Raw genomic sequence first — 18,554 nt, forward strand, 5'->3', positions numbered from 1 at the left:
GCTACTATCATTACTCCGTATAGCTCGCTAGAAATTTGCTATCGCAATTGATGCTTCGCCTTTCAGGTGAAACTGCGACAACTTTTTTCTTTTTCTATTGCCACTCCTCTCTGTACGGCCTTGAGAGTAAATAAATGAAATGAAAGTCTTGCTGGTTCTGAAATCATCATCATCAGCCTTTATTTATGTCTACTGCAGGACGATCTCCAATCTCCCCTGTCGTGCGCTAGCCGACTCCAACTTGCGCCTGCAAATTATACAATTGCGCCAAAATAATACAGCTGTGTTATGCGATCCAGCATACGCAATGTACTGCGATGAAGCACAGGAAAAGGGCCACGAGATGTATTCTTTAATTATACACGTGTGCATCTACTGTCACAGTATGAGCACTGGCAAGCCTTCAGAGCTATTTAGGATGTGCCTGTGGTGATTTGAGTGCTTGGGGGCAATAAAAGACAAGCATTCATTTTTTTCAGACTGCCTGACCTTTTAGATGTTTTCGTGACCCACAGGGCACTCAGTGTGAAAAATTGGATGCTCACTGTATATGCCAAAGTGACAATGTATTATGAGGGAAAGGACGACGTATCAAAGGGGGTTCTAGTAAATAGTTGTCTATGAGCCCTTTGGTGGGACTGTGCTTCAGCGACGTTGTAACAGGGAAAACATATGAATGAGGCACATATTAACAGAGTTCTACTGTACAGTAAAACCCTGTTTACACCAAGTTGTAAAGACTGCAGGATAAATTTCGACATAGGTGAGTTTCGAGATAAGTGAATTCACAAAAATATAAGCCCCTGATCATGCACAGACACATAGAGCTTTTTGAAATAGCTCCCAGTGGCCGCCAAATTTCTTGCAAGAGCTCAATATACCAGGAGCGTTTATTTTCAGTATATCACGTTTGCGAGATATTGTGCGACTCGGCACCCGACACGTAGGCTGTCTACAGGCAACAGCGATCCTCACACACAGCCAAGCATACAATGTTGCACGTTAGTTCGTGCACACAATTTGGAGCTTTGTTTACGCGTGAGCACACAAGACTTCTCACGCACCTGTCATTGAGTTTCTGGTTTTGTGCGGGTCATCGTGTCATGCCGAAAGTGCAATTTGCACACAACCGTAGTGTCTCAGCACATGAAATCTAAGCCGAGTGGAACGTAAGTGGCACTCAAATAAACTGTCTATTGCCAATAAGATCGCAGCTCACCCAGAGTGGTGGATGATAAGAGTGGCATAGAATAAAGAGGAATTCACTACGAACTAAGAGTCCTGGCCATTTTTTGGCAATAATATTGCAGCGGTGAATAAAGTATGTAAGCCTTTGGGTAGTGTCTCTTTCCCAATGTTTTCACAGTCGAGATTTCGAGATATCCAGAGTGCGGCGCAAAAGAATTTCGAGATAAGAGGTGAAAAACGCACTGAGTTGACACCGAGCGGGAAAAACTTTTGACTTTGCCGATATTACGAGATATCTGAGTACGAGTTAACGAGGGTTTACACTATTGCTGTTGGTAACAATGTACAGTAAACTTCCGTCAATTCGACTGCAGTTAATTCGATCTCAATTAAAGGTCCCGGCTGGTGCCCATACATTTCTATGGAACCAAACTTTCGTTATTTCAATCCTGAAATTAGACTTCGCAGATAATGCGAACTTGGCTAGTCATCACGCACGCGCCTCATTCTACTGGTGACCGCAGTGGCGACTCTAATCACAGCAGTGTCCTTATTGGCAGTAATTAGGGTATAGTGAATGCTTCGAACACACGTAACCTCCCATTGCAAATGCCCATTTTCAACCTACCCCAGGACGGTAGTTCGTTAGGAAACACAGTATTTACCCGATTCCAATGCGTGCCATTTTTACAAGAAAGTTTGCATGAAATTGCTTGGGCGGTGCAGTTTGATATGAAATGAAAACCACATTTGCAACAGCTAGCCTAGCCAGCGCCATCACAAGATGGCGACCACGGATGGCAACAGTTCTTGCATAGCACGGTGACGACAACGCGGCGCCTTTAGTCTGATTACGAAAATGCATTAAAATGGGAAGTTATTTCAAATGTTAAAGCTAGTGGCAACATATCGCATCATGTGTTCTTGGCGTTCCAGAGAATCAGATGCATCGCAGAATGAACTAGCAATGTGGTTAGTGCGCGTGGACCACCATCCTGCTTGTGCTTGTTGCCGAGTCGTTTTATAAATGCAGAATCTACTATGGACCTTCCAGAGGATGACATGATGTGGTTCTTCATAGACAGCAATAAAAGTGTTCAGGAAAATCCTGCATGCGCAATGCAGTCGGCAACAGTTCCTTCCACAAATGACGGAGAAATGTCCTTGCTAGCATCATACGTGACAAGCATCCTTTGCACGGGAGACCAGCTTGCACGGGAGATCATAACCTGTCCAAACGAACCAACTGCAGGTTTTTTCACACAAGAACCACAGAAGTTGAAACCTTTGCGCACAAACAGCGTGCGCAAAGCTGGACAGGCCTAACGTCTCTATCACACACTCGTGACTACCACGGTGCATGTGCGCAGCACAGTGGCAAAAGCAGGGTGCGAGCCTCCCATGTGACCTTTGATATTGGGAGCACATGACAATCTCGAGTCCTACATCTTATAGAAGTGGCAGGCATTGCACGAATCAAAGCTCCATTTAAATGCTGGTTCTCCATGTTGCGTTTGAGGAAGGAATTGGAGCAGAAAGGACTCGGAAAAAGGGCGGGCTTCCCTCTGCCTTGTGGGCGGGGCAGGGAGGGCATGCAGGCTTCGGGCCTAAAATGCATGCATTTGGTTCAGGAGCATGTGACACTTCACTTAAATCAATAATTAGAATAAAGCGACTTTGTTGTAACGTACGATGGTTTACTGTATCTAATATGCCAGTGCACAACCATCGTGGCGACCGTTCACGCATATTTCAGGAGGAACCAGACGATGATCCGCAGGTGTGCAACAACCTATATAGAAATGTGCATGAAATGGTTGGCGAGGAACCCAAAGATGACTTCAGCTCATTCATGCTCACTGATGCAGTTGTTCCCGTCCCGTTACTGCCCCATCACAGATGCTGAGACTGGATATGCAGTGTTGAGTCATCCCGATGAACTGGCAACAGATGATAGAATCTCAGTAGATGAATAAAACTTGCTGTTGGATTAGTTGGTTCATAATGTAGACAAAAAGAATACTGTTCAAAAAAGCAAACAAGCATGAGAGGGTAGAGACGTGGAATACTGCAAGCCCTGTGCTTGTTCGTGCCTCTACCCTCTCGTACTTTTGTTATCTGTGCAGTATCCTTTTCCTATGCAACCTCGATAGATACTGACAACAGTGCAGACGTGGGAGTGCCTGTGTCTGCTTCACAACAGGATTGAATGCAGCGGCACTTACGCAATGCACGAATAAGTGGCGTTGCTTGTGCCCAGCAGAAACTCCCACGGTGTTGCCAAACAGCTGCTGCCTAAGCTTTGTGGCGCATCCACTTATATAAAATTACTGCTTGTATCGACATTTATTGCCGTCCCATTCTCTTGGATATAATAAAGGTTTACTGTATACCAGGCTTCAGTGGTGTCTACGTCTCGCCAATATCTGTACCCATTAATTTACGCACAAATCACGCACATGCTCCAACATAGATGCAAAGTGCAATTACACAAGTTTATTTGTCATGCCGAGTTTGCATTTGAACGCAGTGTGCTCAACTAGGCTGGCATGTTTCCAAAAGTTGTTTTGCGCAGCTCGATCCCCTCAACCAGGGTGCTGCCATGTGAGACACTATCTTCCATTGGCTTGAAACACCGAACAGCACACCCAGTCTGATATGCACACACAGCCACTGTGGAAGGAACAAGCACACACACCAGCAGCAGTCTCTCACCTCTGTAGTGGGGCACTCGAGCAAGTACTCGGCCAGTCGATGAGGGTGCGCAAACAGCACCTGGTTCGCAAACCAGAGCCGCACATTGCGAGAATGCCGCAGGTGCACGCACAGCACTTCGTACCAGTCCGAGGCAGAGCCCCTGCGGCAATGACGATACACAGGCATCAGCACACGGCAATCTCACGTCTCTGTTGTGACCATGATGACCCACAAAATCCATCCTCACATGGGACTGCAGCAGTCAAATTATCGAATGCATCAAGAATGTAATAAACAATTGCTCATTACATCAACATTGCCGCCAGTAAAGACGAAGAAAAAGGACTGATGCAGGAAGAAAATAAGTATGAGGGCACCTTGGCTGTCTAAAAGTAGATGTGTCAGGAACAGAAAACAGGAGGCAACCATCAGCAGTGCGTATGTCACAGAGCGGCATAGTTTCGAGTCATCGACACGCCGATTAAAGGACGCCAAAAACGTCGTGATCTCACGGTGCGGCATATAGTTTTGAGATAGCAATACGCAGATTAACGGGTGTCAAAAACGTCGTGGTCTCATGGTGCGGCATATAGTTTCGAGATAGCGACACACAGATTAATGGGCATCAAAAACGTCGTGGTCTCACCGTGCGGCATATCGTTTCGAGATAGCGACACGCCGATTAACGAGCGTCAAAAACGTCGTGGTCTCATCGTGCGGCATATAGTTTCGAGATAGCGACACACAGATTAACGGGCGTCAAAAACCTCGTGGTCTCACGGTGCGGCATATAGTTTCAAGATAGCGACACGCAGATTAACGGGTGTAAAAAATGTCGTGGTCTCACGGTGCGGCATATAGTTTCGAGATAGCGACACGTCGATTAACGGGCGTCAAAAACGTCGTGGTCTCATCGTGCGGCATATAGTTTCGAGATAGCGACACACAGATTAACGGGTGTCAAAAATGTCGTGGTCTCACGGTACGGCAGATAGTTTCAAGATAGCGACACGCAGATTAACGGGCGTCAAAAATGTCGTGGTCTCACGGTGCGGCATATAGTTTCGAGATAGCGACACGTCGATTAACGGGCGTCAAAAACGTCGTGGTCTCATCGTGCGGCATATAGTTTCGAGATAGCGACACACAGATTAACGGGTGTCAAAAACGTCGTGGTCCCACGGTGCGGCATATAGTTTCGAGATAGCGACACGCCAATTAACGGGCGTCAAAAACGTCGCGGTCTCATCGTGCGGCATATAGTTTCGAGATGGCGACACACAGATTAATGGGCGTCAAAAACGTCGTGGTATCACCGTGCGGCATATAGTTTCGAGATAGCGACACACAGATTAACGGGCGTCAAAAATGTCGTGGTCTCACGGTGCGGCATATAGTTTCAAGATAGCGACATGCAGATTAACGGGCGTCAAAAACGCCGTGGTCTCATCGTGCGGCATATAGTTTCGAGATAGCGACACACAGATTAACAGGCATCAAAAACGTCGTGGTCTCACCGTTCGGCATATAGTTTCGTGATAGCAACACACAGATTAACGGGTGTCAAAAACGTAGTGGTCTCATGGTGCGGCATATAGTTTCGAGATAGCGACTGGCCGATGAACGGGCGTCAAAAACATTGTGGTCTCACGGTGCGGCATATAGTTTCGAGATAGCGACACGCCGATTAACGGGCGTCAAAAACGTCATGGTCTCACGGGGCGGCATATAGTTTTGAGATAGTGACACGCCGATTAACGGGTATCAAAAACGTCGTGGTCTCATCGTGCGGCATATATTTTCGAGATAGTGACACACAGATTAACGGGTGTCAAAAATGTCGTGGTCTCACCGTGCGGCATATAGCTTCGAGATAGCGACACACAGATTAACGGGTGTCAAAAACATCGTGGTCTCACGGCGCGGCATATAGTTTCGAGAAGCGACACACAGATTAACAGGCATCAAAAACGTCGTGGTCTCACCGTGCGGCATATAGTTTCGAGATAGCAACACACAGATTATTGGGCGTCAAAAACGTCGTGGTCTCATGGGGCAGCATATAGTTTCGAGATAGTGACACGCCGATTAACGGGCGTCAAAAACATTGTGGTCTCAAGGTGCGGCATATAGTTTCGAGATAGCGACACGCCGATTAACGGGCGTCAAAAACGTCGTGGTCTCACGGTGCGGCATATAGTTTTGAGATAGTGACACGCCGATTAACGGGTGTCAAAAACGTCGTGGTCTCATCGTGCGGCATATAGTTTCGAGATAGTGACACATAGATTAACGGGTGTCAAAAATGTGGTGGTCTCACCGTGTGGCATATAATTTCGAGATAGCGACACACAGATTAACGGGTGTCAAAAACCTCGTGGTCTCACAGTGCGGCATATAGTTTCGAGATAGCGACACGCAGATTAACGGGCGTCAAAAATGTTGTGGTCTCACGGTGCGGCATATAGTTTTGAGATAGCGACACCCCGATTAATGAGCATCAAAAACGTTGCGGTCTCACGGTGCGGCAGTGGCGTAGCCAGAAATTTCGTTCGGGGGGGGCTCAGGTTGCGGCGCGGCCTCCTCCTTAGAGAATTTGTCGAGGGATCAAATGCATATACAATAGCTGCATTGCCAATGCCATTGTATATTAGATGCTGCAAACGAATTATTGAATGCTATGCACTGTCAAGTAAAATATGTATTTTAGGGGCGAAGCTCCTTAGGGTGTGGGTTTGTCCCTCCTCTGTAGTATGTAGTAGTAGTAGTCGTCGTCGTCGTAGTAGGTAGCCACGTCTACTTTTATGAAGAAAAAAAATTCCGGAAGTTGTGTTCGCAGCGCGGAATCGAACCAGGGACCCCTCGCTTCCGAACGCGCGGCGCTAACCACTACGCCACGAAGCGCACATGGACACACGCACCACGATGACAATAAATACCCAACATTAACGAAACACTGCGCGTTTATAACGCGTTTGTGCTAGCGCGTTACGGCCCGTGTAAGAAGCTGGTGTAAGACGCTGTGGCCTCTCCGCCTTACCCCCATATTCATAAACGCTCCTCGACTTCAACTTGACTGGCCACCGCCTTGGGCAGCGCGTTCGAAACGCGTTGAAGGCGGTGGCAAGTCAAGTTCAAGTCGAGGAGCGTTTATGAATACGGGGGTTATACTCTCTCAGCAGTCATGTGATGGCGTCGGCAAACGCGGTGCACGTTCCGGCATGTGTAAACGGCTGCGTAAGACGCTGTGGCCTCTCCCCCTTACTAGAGAGTACTGCACGTTTCTAACGCGTTTGTGCTAGCGTCCCCTTAAGCGGGAGATGGTGCAATTATAATGAAGGGCGCTGTTATAAAATAGGAATGACGTCACATATGGCGCGTGTCATTGGTGGAAGTCAATCGTTCGATTTAGTGCGGCGAGACTGGGCGAATTACACGGAAGATTCTCGGTTTACCGATGATTCCCTCCGGAGCTTCGCCCACTCATCATCATTCGCCCCGTGCATATGCGGTGTTTTTTGCTGCAGTGACAAACAAAGCCCCCTGTTTGAGCAGGTCAGCAGAGAGAGGCCTGGCCTCGCGCGAGCGTTGCATGCTGCCGCCTCGCGCGTACATTAAAGGGGGGGGGGGGTTCATAAAAGGATATATCGTATGTCCCAAAAATTGTGGCAGAAGTAACTGATATCAATGTGTCCGCGTTTTCTTTTGTCTATTTAATAAGTAAAGAAAATATCACACGAACTTTAGAACTATATCAGTTCGAAACGAGCAAAGCAGTGTGTGCAGCTGATATGAAAAACGTAAAGGCCAAGAAATGAATAAGTTGAGGAGAAATATTTTGATGAACCTTTGTCATTCAAGAACCTTGTTTACATTTTTGTACATATGCAACGGCCAGGAAGAACCTCAATGACGCTGTCCTTCGGTGCAATAGATTGCGCAGGAGCAGCTGTAACCGGTCGCGTATTACAATTACACCGAGATTATACTCGCAAAAGTGAGTACAAATAAAATGTAGGAGTTCTGAAAAATATACATTAGAAATGCGAAGATAGAATGGAAAAAATAAATGCGAAGATACAACTCGCTAAGGGGCAAAAAAGAGTCGCTGGAAACAAAGTTCACTGCTTGTATACACAAAACCTCGCAACAAGATATTTAAAGACACGTATAAGTCTGCAATAAATCTACGTATTCAGGCAAACGTCACTGCATATAATGCGTCAAACAAGACAAATAAACATGTTGCGCAGTCACAGATAGCAAGCTTTGCGCACAGAAAGACAGATGATCCAGGCAAGAACAAAACTATGATCGCAGAAATCGTGATATGTACTCGGGCCATGCGGCGGTCGCGACAGCGCCATATGGGTAGAGTAATAGAGGAATAATACAGAAATCCGTTCGAAAATGTTAAATTTAACTGCCTGCACCGCGCCAACAATTATTCTGCACCCAAAACTAAAGGAGGGTGTTGCTTCGTTTCAAAAAAGAAATAAAAGCAGGTAGCTAAAAAGGAAAGAAAAGGACAAACAAAAGCCACGGATGATGCGGCAAGTTGAACTATCCAATATCCGAGTGTGTTTTTGGCAAACGCCGCGTGGGCCGGGGTTTCAATGAGCAAGGTCAGTCAAAATTGGTTATTGATGTCCTCGTAATTTTTGTATTCGCTTGATAATTTTGATCATGATGCTAACTGCGAGAATAAACGGCGAAAATTTCTGCAGTTTTAAAAGCAAATGAACAGTCATACGTTTTCATAATTAAAAGCTTATGGACCTGAAGGAACATAGCTTTTTACTTGCATTGATTTTTGCTGCTTCGCTATCTACAGGACAAACTTCTCTCGGCGGGGAAGTTTAGTGAAGCGGTCAATGACTTCGGACACGTTGATGCCGACATTTCTGTGGGTGTATAGAAGCGCCAGCCTAATCATGGGTTCCACAGACATTATAGAGCTCAAGTAGTTTTTTAGTAAACCCTTGTTAAAAAATATTCTCTCTGCGCTGGCAGTGGTCACTGGAAGGGTGACTAGAATCTGCAGTATTATTTACAAATTTACATAGAACCTGCAGTGTCAATGAGAGCTGGGCATTTATTCCGGTGTTAAAACCTAAAACACTCCCTCGATGTCGTTGGCATCCTTGTTTACGTACCTTGCACAAGCAGTAGGCTGTTCGATTCCAGCCATGTCCGTCGTTTCGTCAGGAAGTATGGAGAAGCAGCCTGCTTTTGCATCTATAGGCTTTCTTTGATAATTTCACCTCAAATTTCTATAATTAGGTTTTGCGGATCTGGGCTTAAATACCAGGCATTACTGGGGCAACTTTCCAAATGGTTCTTCAGATATGTATCTCCACAATCAGCTCGCATGCGAAGAAGCGCTTTGAAAATACCTGTATTTTCAGGGGGGGGGGGGGCTATGCTTAAATCCATAGGGCCACTGCTCCTGTGGCCACGGAGAGCCAGACCTTGTAGCACGCAAAAAAAATTCTCAATAGTAGGCCGTTTACTTTCTTCTGTTTTCCCATATTTTACTTTGCCTGCCCTGGTCCAGCTGATCGATCATATTGGGCACGCTTTCTGAAAATCTTTGGAGAAAATTATCAGCTGCTAGCTGACAGTCACGGTGATATTTAGTATTTTCTTGTGTGTAGAAGATTGCGAGCGCGTGCTTCCATTTCTGGAACGGCTTGGACACGAGGGCTCCAGTGCGCGCATGTTGGCCCAAGTTTATAAGAACATTAACCCCATAAAGTTCCAGAATGGAAAATCTTTTAAAGCACGCCTTTGGTAATGTCAGTGCACCTTTCGCATCAAAAGTTTATGAGAACTTTACACCCATAAAGTTTCGTAATTTAAATCCCTGCGCTCCGTAGATTCTGCGGCCGCTGAGAGAGGCCGCAACGCGCCCGCTCACTATCGAAAAACCCTTGAACGTTTGTGCTCGGTTGGGGCTCCATGCGTTACGTGACTCCAGGTGCAAGGGCAATGCCACGAAATCCAGCCCGGGTTAGCAATGTTCGTGCCGAAATGTCTTTTAGAGCATGAAAAAGACATTGTAGACAAAATCCAGAATGATTACCGGCGTCAGTGGTAGTTTTGGTCGGCGGTGCATGCCAGCACGAAAAAATTTCGGGGGGGGCTGAAGCCCCATCAGCCCCCCCCCTGGCTACGCGCCTGCGGTGCGGCATATAGTTTCGATTTAGTGACACGCCGATTAACGGGCGTCAAAAACGTTGTGGTCTCAAGGTGCGGCATATAGTTTCGAGATAGCGACACGCCGATTAACGGGCGTCAAAAACGTCGTGGTCTCACGGTGCGGCATATAGTTTTGAGATAGTGACACGCCGATTAACGGGTGTCAAAAACGTCGTGGTCTCATCGTGCGGCATATAGTTTCGAGATAGTGACACATAGATTAACGGGTGTCAAAAATGTCGTGGTCTCACCGTGTGGCATATAATTTCGAGATAGCGACACACAGATTAACGGGTGTCAAAAACCTCGTGGTCTCACAGTGCGGCATATAGTTTCGAGATAGCGACACGCAGATTAACGGGCGTCAAAAATGTTGTGGTCTCACGGTGCGGCATATAGTTTTGAGATAGCGACACCCCGATTAATGAGCGTCAAAAACGTTGCGGTCTCACGGTGCGGCATATAGTTTCGATTTAGTGACACGCCGATTAACGGGCGTCAAAAACGTTGTGGTCTCACGGTGCGGCATATAGTTTCGAGATAGCGACACGCAGATTAACGGGCGTCAAAAACGTTGTGGTCTCACGGTGCGGCATATTCGCAACTCCAATGAACTGCAGGGGGCGCTGCGAAAACTGGCCGCGCCTGGCTACACTGTGCAACATGGCGGCTATACGGCGGTCCCCCCGTCGCCTCAACCGCTGTGTTTGATGTACAGTAGACTGTAGTTTGATGATTTTCGTGCAGTGTGGTGCCAGTTTACTGTTTTGTGAAAGGAAAGCAAGTAGCTTACGCCGACCAAATCATTTTAGCCGATCTAAGAGAGGCACAAAGGGTAATGAGGCTGAAATGGTTGCACGGTGTGTGAAAACATCTGGCGTGACAGCGGAACCGCACGAAATTCTGATAAAAAACACCAATGTATTCTTGAACCCATTGGTCGTGGAACCGAAGTACCCGTGCACTATCGAATTGTCAGACAAGTACAAGCACTTTCTGCTGCTTTGATTCACTGTGAAGGCGCTGATAGATAGTCCGGCATTTCGAGCGTGCGAGACAGCGGCCGGCGAAGTTGGAAACGTCACGCTGGCCTCGCCAGGATTGCCGAAATCTTACAACCTGCTCAATTTTGCACGTTTAACATGGCCCGCAGCAGTGCACCGACTTGCTCGATCAGCTGTTGCTGCTGTACATGCGAATAAATGCGCAGCCGGCGCGCATGCACTTTCTCATTGTTGTTCGTTCGGCGAAGGCGCAAACTCTGCATGCTCAGAGAGCAAGCGAACCTAAAATAAAGCTTTGCACTTTCTCGCAAGCATGCACTACGAATCTTTGGCAAACCTTTCCCACTACTTTTGCGTTCCTGTTATCTATTTTACATTCAAGATTTGCGCAACGTGACTGCTGCTTCGCTTAGCTGTAGTTATTGCAGTAGTTGGCACATTGTTTCTCTCGTAGAGAACAAACCGATAAATAAGAAACCCCGAAAGATCTGCTTACTAGAATAAAAACACATTTCCACAACATGTACAGGTATGGCTTGTGCTGCGTGGTCTGACCATGACTGATTACTCATCCCCGCTTTCTACGAACATGTCGCTTATGGCTGCTGTGTAAACTAATGAAATAAAATGTTTCTACGTAAATTAATGTTAACTAAGCTACTGCACTATGAATCTAATTAATTTTAAATGTTATTCTATAATTTATCATTTACGTATCCTGCACTTTATGTGGCCAAAATTGTGTTCGCATCTGAACTGCCAATTTCCTTAATACACTGATAAGGGATACAATTGCTTTGATAATTACGCACTTTCAGATAAGCACCTACTAATTTGCACTAGTTACACATGTAGCATGTCCACGTCGCAATGAAGGCGTACCACTATGCCACCCCATAGTTATTTTGCACGCTGGCGCGTACATATTGCGCTTACATAGAACGATTTACTGACGTTACCCGGGAGTACCTGAAACTCCGATGTACCGATTTTCGCTGATGTACCATACGCGGTAGTTCCACGTTGTGCGCCGCATGTATCCGATATAAAAGCTTTAATCAATGAAAGCTTGAGTACTGCGGTGACATTCGCATCAAACTGCATTATCACGCTGGCTATCACATGAAACTGCATGTTGCAGCACGCATACGCTGAACGTTATCACGATGGCAGTAACAACCTCAATGCAAACTTCCTGAAGCTCGCTGTAGCGCTTTACTGCAAACGTAGTACCAGCAACAGGATCGCGTTCTCTTCACACAAACAAGAAACCGACCCTCGCCTGAAAAAAAAAAAACTTTCTCGAGGAAGATGTGGAGAACACAACTATTGCTGTTTTTGCAGCTTATAAGATTCGCAATCCATGTGGCTCTTCGGCGCCGCAAAACTGCAAAACGCAGCATAATTCCACGGCCGTGCGGATTTTGTACATGGTGGCTCCATCGTATCGTACTAGAAGCGCACCCGATCGCAGTACGAAGGCTACGGACAGAGCGTCTGCTCTGACACCTCTGTGTGAGGTTTCCGGCGCTCGCCGCTAGGTGTCGCATGAATTGCTGGAGTCGCAAATAGTTTCGAGTTAGCGAAACGCCGATTAACGGGTGTCAAAAATGTCGTGGTCTCACGGCGGGGGCATATACATGTAGTTTCGAGATAGCGACACGCAGATTAACGGGCATCAAAAACGTCGTGGTCTCACGATGCGGCATATAGTTTCGAGATAGCGACCTGCCGATTAACGGGCGTCAAAAACGTCGTGGTCTCGTGGTGCGGCTTATAGTTTCAAGATAGTGACATGCTGATTAACGGGCATCAAAAATGTCGTGGTCTCATGGTGCGGCATATAGTTTCGAGATAGCGGCATGCCGATTAACGGGCGTCAAAAACGTCGTGGTCTCACGGTGCGGCATATAGTTTCGAGATAGCAACATGCCGATTAACGGGCGTCAAAAACGTTGTAGTCTCACGGTGCGGCATATAGTTTTGAGATAACGACACGCCGATTAACGGGCGTCAAAAACGTCGTGGTCTCGCGGTGCGGCTTATAGTTTCAAGATAGTGACATGCTGATTAACGGGCATTAAAAACGTCGTGGTCTCATGGTGCGGCATATAGTTTCGAGATAGCGGCATGCCGATTAACGGGCGTCAAAAACGTCGTGGTCTCACGGTGCGGCTTATAGTTTCAAGATAGTGACATGCTGATTAACGGGCATTAAAAACGTCGTGGTCTCATGGTGCGGCATATAGTTTCGAGACAGCGGCATGCCGATTAACGGGCGTCAAAAACGTCGTGGTCTCACGGTGCGGCATATAGTTTCGAGATAACGACACGCCGATTAACGGGCGTCAAAAACGTCGTGGTCTCATGGTGCAGCATATAGTTTCGAGATAGCGACATGCTGATTAATGGGCGTCAAAAGCGTTGTGGTGTCAGAGTGCGGCATATAGTTTAGATATAGCAACACGCCGATTAACGGGCGTCAAAAACATCGCAGTCTCACGCGGATTAACGGGCGCCATATGGCCGGTGTTGCTTCTGTGCTGGTCAACGGACCCAAGTGTGTGCGTCTGTGTGGTGCAGTGCGCGGGGCGCGACCTCGGACAGTGGGGAGGGGAATGAACCATTCCCTCGCCCATGACTAAAAGGGGCGTGGCCAGGACTTTTGGGAGGAGTCATGAAATAATTAGGTGAACTCTGCATACCTGCAGTTCCCCGACATAGGGAACTAGGGAAAGGAGAGGCTATTTAACCGCAGGTTTCTGGCCCTGCTAATCAGTCTAGAAGGTGAGCCTGTAATCTGCTGAGAAGCAGTCAAGGAGCTAGTGCCGTCCAGTATCGCCTGGGCCACCTAGCCGCGTCGGAACTCCAAGTAACTAGTTGACGCACGAGACGACAAACTAACTCTGCAACGAAGCTCACGGTAGTTCGCCTCAAGTTAGCTCAACCCTGCTTGAGGGAAGTAGTCAGATCTAGACTCCCGGGAAACCCAGCCGAGCAATCACATCTGCCTCAACAAGATCGACTCTTCGGGAAAGCTCTGCGTGCTGACTTCACGGTTTATGGACTTGCTGCTGCTGCCCGGCTATGCGTATGACATCGTTTGTATCTTTTGAACTTTGTTTTCGGTTGAACTTTGTTTTAATAAACTACTGTTAAGTGTATTCTTGTATATTTGATCCGCATCCTGTTTCATTTTGATATCTACTGTTAATTGCTCGTCATATTTATTTGTCATCACCATTGTGCTATATTAAGCTCAGGTGTTTTAGTTTGTCTTGTGTCTTTTTTAATTCTTTTAATTAATTTGTGTATCGTTATCAGTCGATAAGTATCTTGTTTACTCCCGCCTCTGACTCTTTCACTGTGTTCGTTCGAATACAGAACGACCAACCGGCCTGTATACCCCATCGATCGACTTCGCGCTGACGACGAACGGGTGACAATCGTGACAGCGTGACATGGCTGGAGCGTCTCCAGTTGGAGGCAGCCTGCCCTGTCCCTATGGTCTGTTTGATGCTTGAAAGGGTCTGAAGGCGAGCTCGTTGGTATGCATCCATGGTGGAAAAACAGTGCTAAGAACACGGTCAGCGTTTGTCCTGGTTTCTTCCGTCCTGTGGAAGGCCTAGGAGTAGGACACTGGAATGGAACACGGTCAGCGTTTGTCCTGGGTTCTTCCATTCTGTGGAAGGCCTAGGAGCAGAACACTGGAATGGACGAACACAATCGCTCAAATGCCGACTTTTTGCAGTATTGGAACAATCGCCGTAGCCTGAGAGTGAGTGGTCAAAAGCAGCGGGAAGCTGGCCAGGTACCACCGTTGCAGTGCTCTATATTTCAATATGCACCAACTCCCCGAGCCTAGTTAACCCAGTGCTTCGTTTCTGAGTGGTCCATGTTTTGAGCACCGTTTCTTCCACCACAGCTGCCTGATACATACTAGTAGGCAAAGGCTAGAGAGACTTGTTCACATCCACAACCAAAATGAGCGCGTCACATATGAAAGATATAGGCACGTGTCATGCAATTTGATGAGAAATTAGGTCTCGTACTTTTATGTCTCAAATATGATGTATTCATTAAATGAACGATGTGAAAGGTCTCGACATATTTACCACCAAACGAGAAGAGCAACATGTTCCTGTGACCAGCGGCTACAGCGCATCATTTGCACTCACAACGAAAACAGTATGCCATGCACTGAAAGCAGAAAGGTGCACAAATAATATGCTATTTGTTATAAATTTGCATCTACAAGTTGTAGTTTGTGGGGACGTGTGACTCTAACGTGTCCCCCGATGTTTTCCCTGCATGGCTCTCGTCTCGTGTAATCCGGCTTTGCCGCATGGCTTTATGCCGGCATAGGTCGGTGTGGTTGCAGCATATTACGAGAGATGGCGCAAGTGTTGCGCTGCTAACGCCACCTAATGGAGTGGTTACTGGGGTAATGTACTTGGTAATGTCAGCGGCTTCCACCATGTTGGTTTCACTATCGTGGGGGGATTTCGCAATGGCGCACAAAGCCCACCTTTTCTGCTGATCGGCTAGAACCCTGGCTGCAGCCATCATGATCGTCCTGCATGAGCTTCGTCTCAAGCAAATCAACATTGTGCTTTGTTGGCGCCCCCTTCTATCAACTGGGCTGTCCATTGCTGCTTACGTGGCGCACTTTTGCGTTCACTGAGAAAGGGAGGGCAAAGGGCGCTTCTTGCTTTTTAGGGGCGAAGCTCCTTAGGGTGCGGGTCTGTCCCTCCTCTGTACTATGTAGTAGTAGTAGTAGTAGTAGTAGTTGTCGTCGTAGTAGTAGTCGTAGTAGGTAGCCACGTCTACTTTTATGAGAAAAAAAAATTCCTAAAGGTGTGTCCGTAGCGGAATCGAACCAGGGACCCCTCGCTTTTGAACGCGCGGCGCTAACCACTACGCCACGAAGCGCACATGGACACACGCACCACGATGGCAATAAATACCCAACATTAACAAAAGACCGCGTTTCTAACGCGTTTGTGCTAGCGCGTTACGGCCCGTGTAAGAAGCTGGTGTAAGACGCTGTGGCCTCTCCGCCTTACCCCGGTATTCATAAACGCTGATGGCGTCGGCAAACGCGGTGCACGTTCCGGCATGTGTAAACGGCTGCGTAAGACGCTGTGGCCTCTCCCCCTTAGAGTACTGCACGTTTCTAACGCGTTTGTGCTAGCGTCCCCTTAAGCGGGAGATGGAGCAATTATAATGAAGGGCGCTGTTATAAAATAGGAATGACGTCACATATGGCGCGTGTCATTGGTGGAAGTCAATTGTTCGATTTAGTGCGGCGAGACTGGGCGAATTACACGGAAGATTCACGGTTTACCGATGATTCCCTCCGGAGCTTCGGCCACTCATCATCATTCACCCCGTGGATATGCGGCATTTTTTTTCCCCCTTTCCTCTGGATGCGTATGCAGCATGCTCGTGGCCGACACGGACGTGAAGCGGCTAACGCCATATTGTGGCACGCTGTGCCAACTCGTGATACTCTTCATGGTTTTTGCAATCAGCATGCAGGCAGGGCGCTTTGCGTGGTTAATGACAGCAGATGTGAACTCGCATAGGCAAACCTATTGCCCTGTCTCGGCATCGTTAGTTTAAGGAGAACTAACCAATGCAAATTTCACGCTTATTCTGCATGAAAAATGCCATGCAGAAGGCAAAATTTTGATCACTATATCCAATATGTGGCGAATAACATATAATAAGATATGCTTTTTTTTCTCGTAGCCCTAGTGTATGAGTTGACACTCTTAAGTCGACTCATCATTACAACCAACATATGGTGATATGTGGTATCGCCAGAAGTGGACTGCACTGTAGTTCGCTAATTGGCTCTGGGATGAGCCTCGAAAAAAGAACACAAGTACATTTGTGGGGGTTAAGTTTAACACCATTTTGACCCTTTGTAGAGACCAAGCTGCACTTGTAGCTCGTACACAGTGATGTTACAAGATTTATGACCAATCTGCACTTCGTCCACGTACACAGAATAAAGTAATTGACTCGCAAAGTACGATTGTGCAAGTAGTTTTCCATAACACTTAGCATGTTCCCGTGGATGTCCACTGCCGACAGGTCTCGCAGGAGTCCATAACGCCATGTTGTGCCGTACGTCTTTTCCATATCAAGATATACAGATAAGAATTGCTTATGTACAAAAGCATCACGAATGTTTGAATAGATGCACGCGAGATGGTCGGTTGTCGACCACCCCTCTTTAAAGCTGCATTGATATGATCAAGAATTTTGTTTGACTCAAGGAAGTGTAAAAGGTGATGGTTGATCATATTTAACGCATTTGCAAAAGGGTTTTGCTCGATATACAACAGCAAGTGTCTCTTAACTCTTTCGTTACCTCACCCAGTGATCAATGCTTTAAATCGCAGATTTGGACACGTTGGAATAGTTTTCTGTGCACTTAGTGCCACCTAATGGTGTTAGTCCAGGCACTCCTCTTTCACAATCAGTTAAAATTTTCCTGCTCTGACGACATTCTGATTTTTTGGCGGACCTTTTCGCGAACTAATGTGCGTGTGTTAAAGTGAAAAGGGGGCGTGGCTGTCACCCTCGAACGTTAAAGCTTGACTCCCAGGACGTGAACAATGAAATTATTATGTTGGTTTTGCCATCTGACAGTGCTGGGCAGTGATAAACACCTTAAAATGATGCCAGCTGTTCAATAGTGAGCTTTGGTTTGGAGTTCAAGTAGTTCTATTCCACAAAGCATATTTCTAACGTCCATCGCATGTCCAACATTGTGGACTTCAAAGAGTTTCAGTTTCGCTCCACTTGCAAATCTGCAGGGTGTGTACTTGGCTTGGTCAGGATGTGCTGCCACCGGCAGCAAAAAACATTCACTTCACACCAAGAAGACCGCCCTTGGCCCAGCACTATGGAGACTGTTTACAACGGTGCAGGATTTCTTTCTGCTCTTCTTCACTACGGAGGTGATAAAGACCAGTTGGGAAAATAACCAAATATACTTGGATGCATGTTGTGGGCAACTGCCCAGCTACGCTAAGAGAGATGGGTACTGGAAAGAGGTGGCTCCAGACGAACTGGTGAAGTTTATTGTACTTTTCAACGAACCATCCTCAGAAGATGCCGAAAAGGTGAAACTGTAAAATGTGTTACGAGGGCCACAAAGTTGAACAAAAATTTATGTTTTGTGCAAAAAATGTGGAGTGCACCTACACTTCACCAAAGCTTCACCGTATGGCACGAGCAAAAAGCAATTCCTGGTCTTAGTTTCATTTTTGTGTCTGAAGAATGGCAGTGTACTGAGCATTTATTTTTTGAGACACTATTCCTGGGTCATTTATCCTTGAAATGTATATTCAGAATTTCTTTTGATATTAATGGTTTTGTAGATATCACATTTTTTTATTGTTTTTATCAACTGAAAACAAAAAGTGTTTTTTATAGAATTTTTATGTG

At 46.7% G+C, this 18,554-nt stretch overlaps 1 protein-coding gene and 1 long non-coding RNA gene across 4 annotated transcripts in view; one reads left to right on the plus strand and one right to left on the minus strand.

Annotated features, from left to right (window-relative positions):
* The window catches only part of LOC119441288 (probable ubiquitin carboxyl-terminal hydrolase FAF-X), a 540,581-nt gene that overhangs the window by 54,621 nt on the left and 467,406 nt on the right, over positions 1–18,554 (minus strand). Inside the window, 1 exon segment of the mRNA XM_049661116.1 lies at positions 3,904–4,045. Within this exon segment, the coding sequence (XP_049517073.1) occupies positions 3,904–4,045 (142 nt within the window).
* LOC125942877 (uncharacterized) lies at positions 4,267–10,486 on the plus strand. 3 transcript variants are annotated; one of them, XR_007465392.1, is made up of 3 exons: positions 4,267–4,532; positions 6,006–6,072; positions 10,138–10,486. It is a non-coding gene; the product is annotated as an uncharacterized LOC125942877 (long non-coding RNA). The 3 variants fall into 3 exon arrangements; XR_007465393.1 differs by lacking the exon at positions 4,267–4,532 and adding an exon at positions 4,783–4,800 and having other exon boundaries at positions 10,138–10,306; XR_007465391.1 differs by lacking the exon at positions 4,267–4,532 and adding an exon at positions 4,983–5,001 and having other exon boundaries at positions 10,138–10,306.

This window comes from Dermacentor silvarum, chromosome 2, assembly GCF_013339745.2.
Source record: "Dermacentor silvarum isolate Dsil-2018 chromosome 2, BIME_Dsil_1.4, whole genome shotgun sequence".
NCBI classification, from domain to species: Eukaryota; Metazoa; Arthropoda; class Arachnida; order Ixodida; family Ixodidae; genus Dermacentor; species Dermacentor silvarum.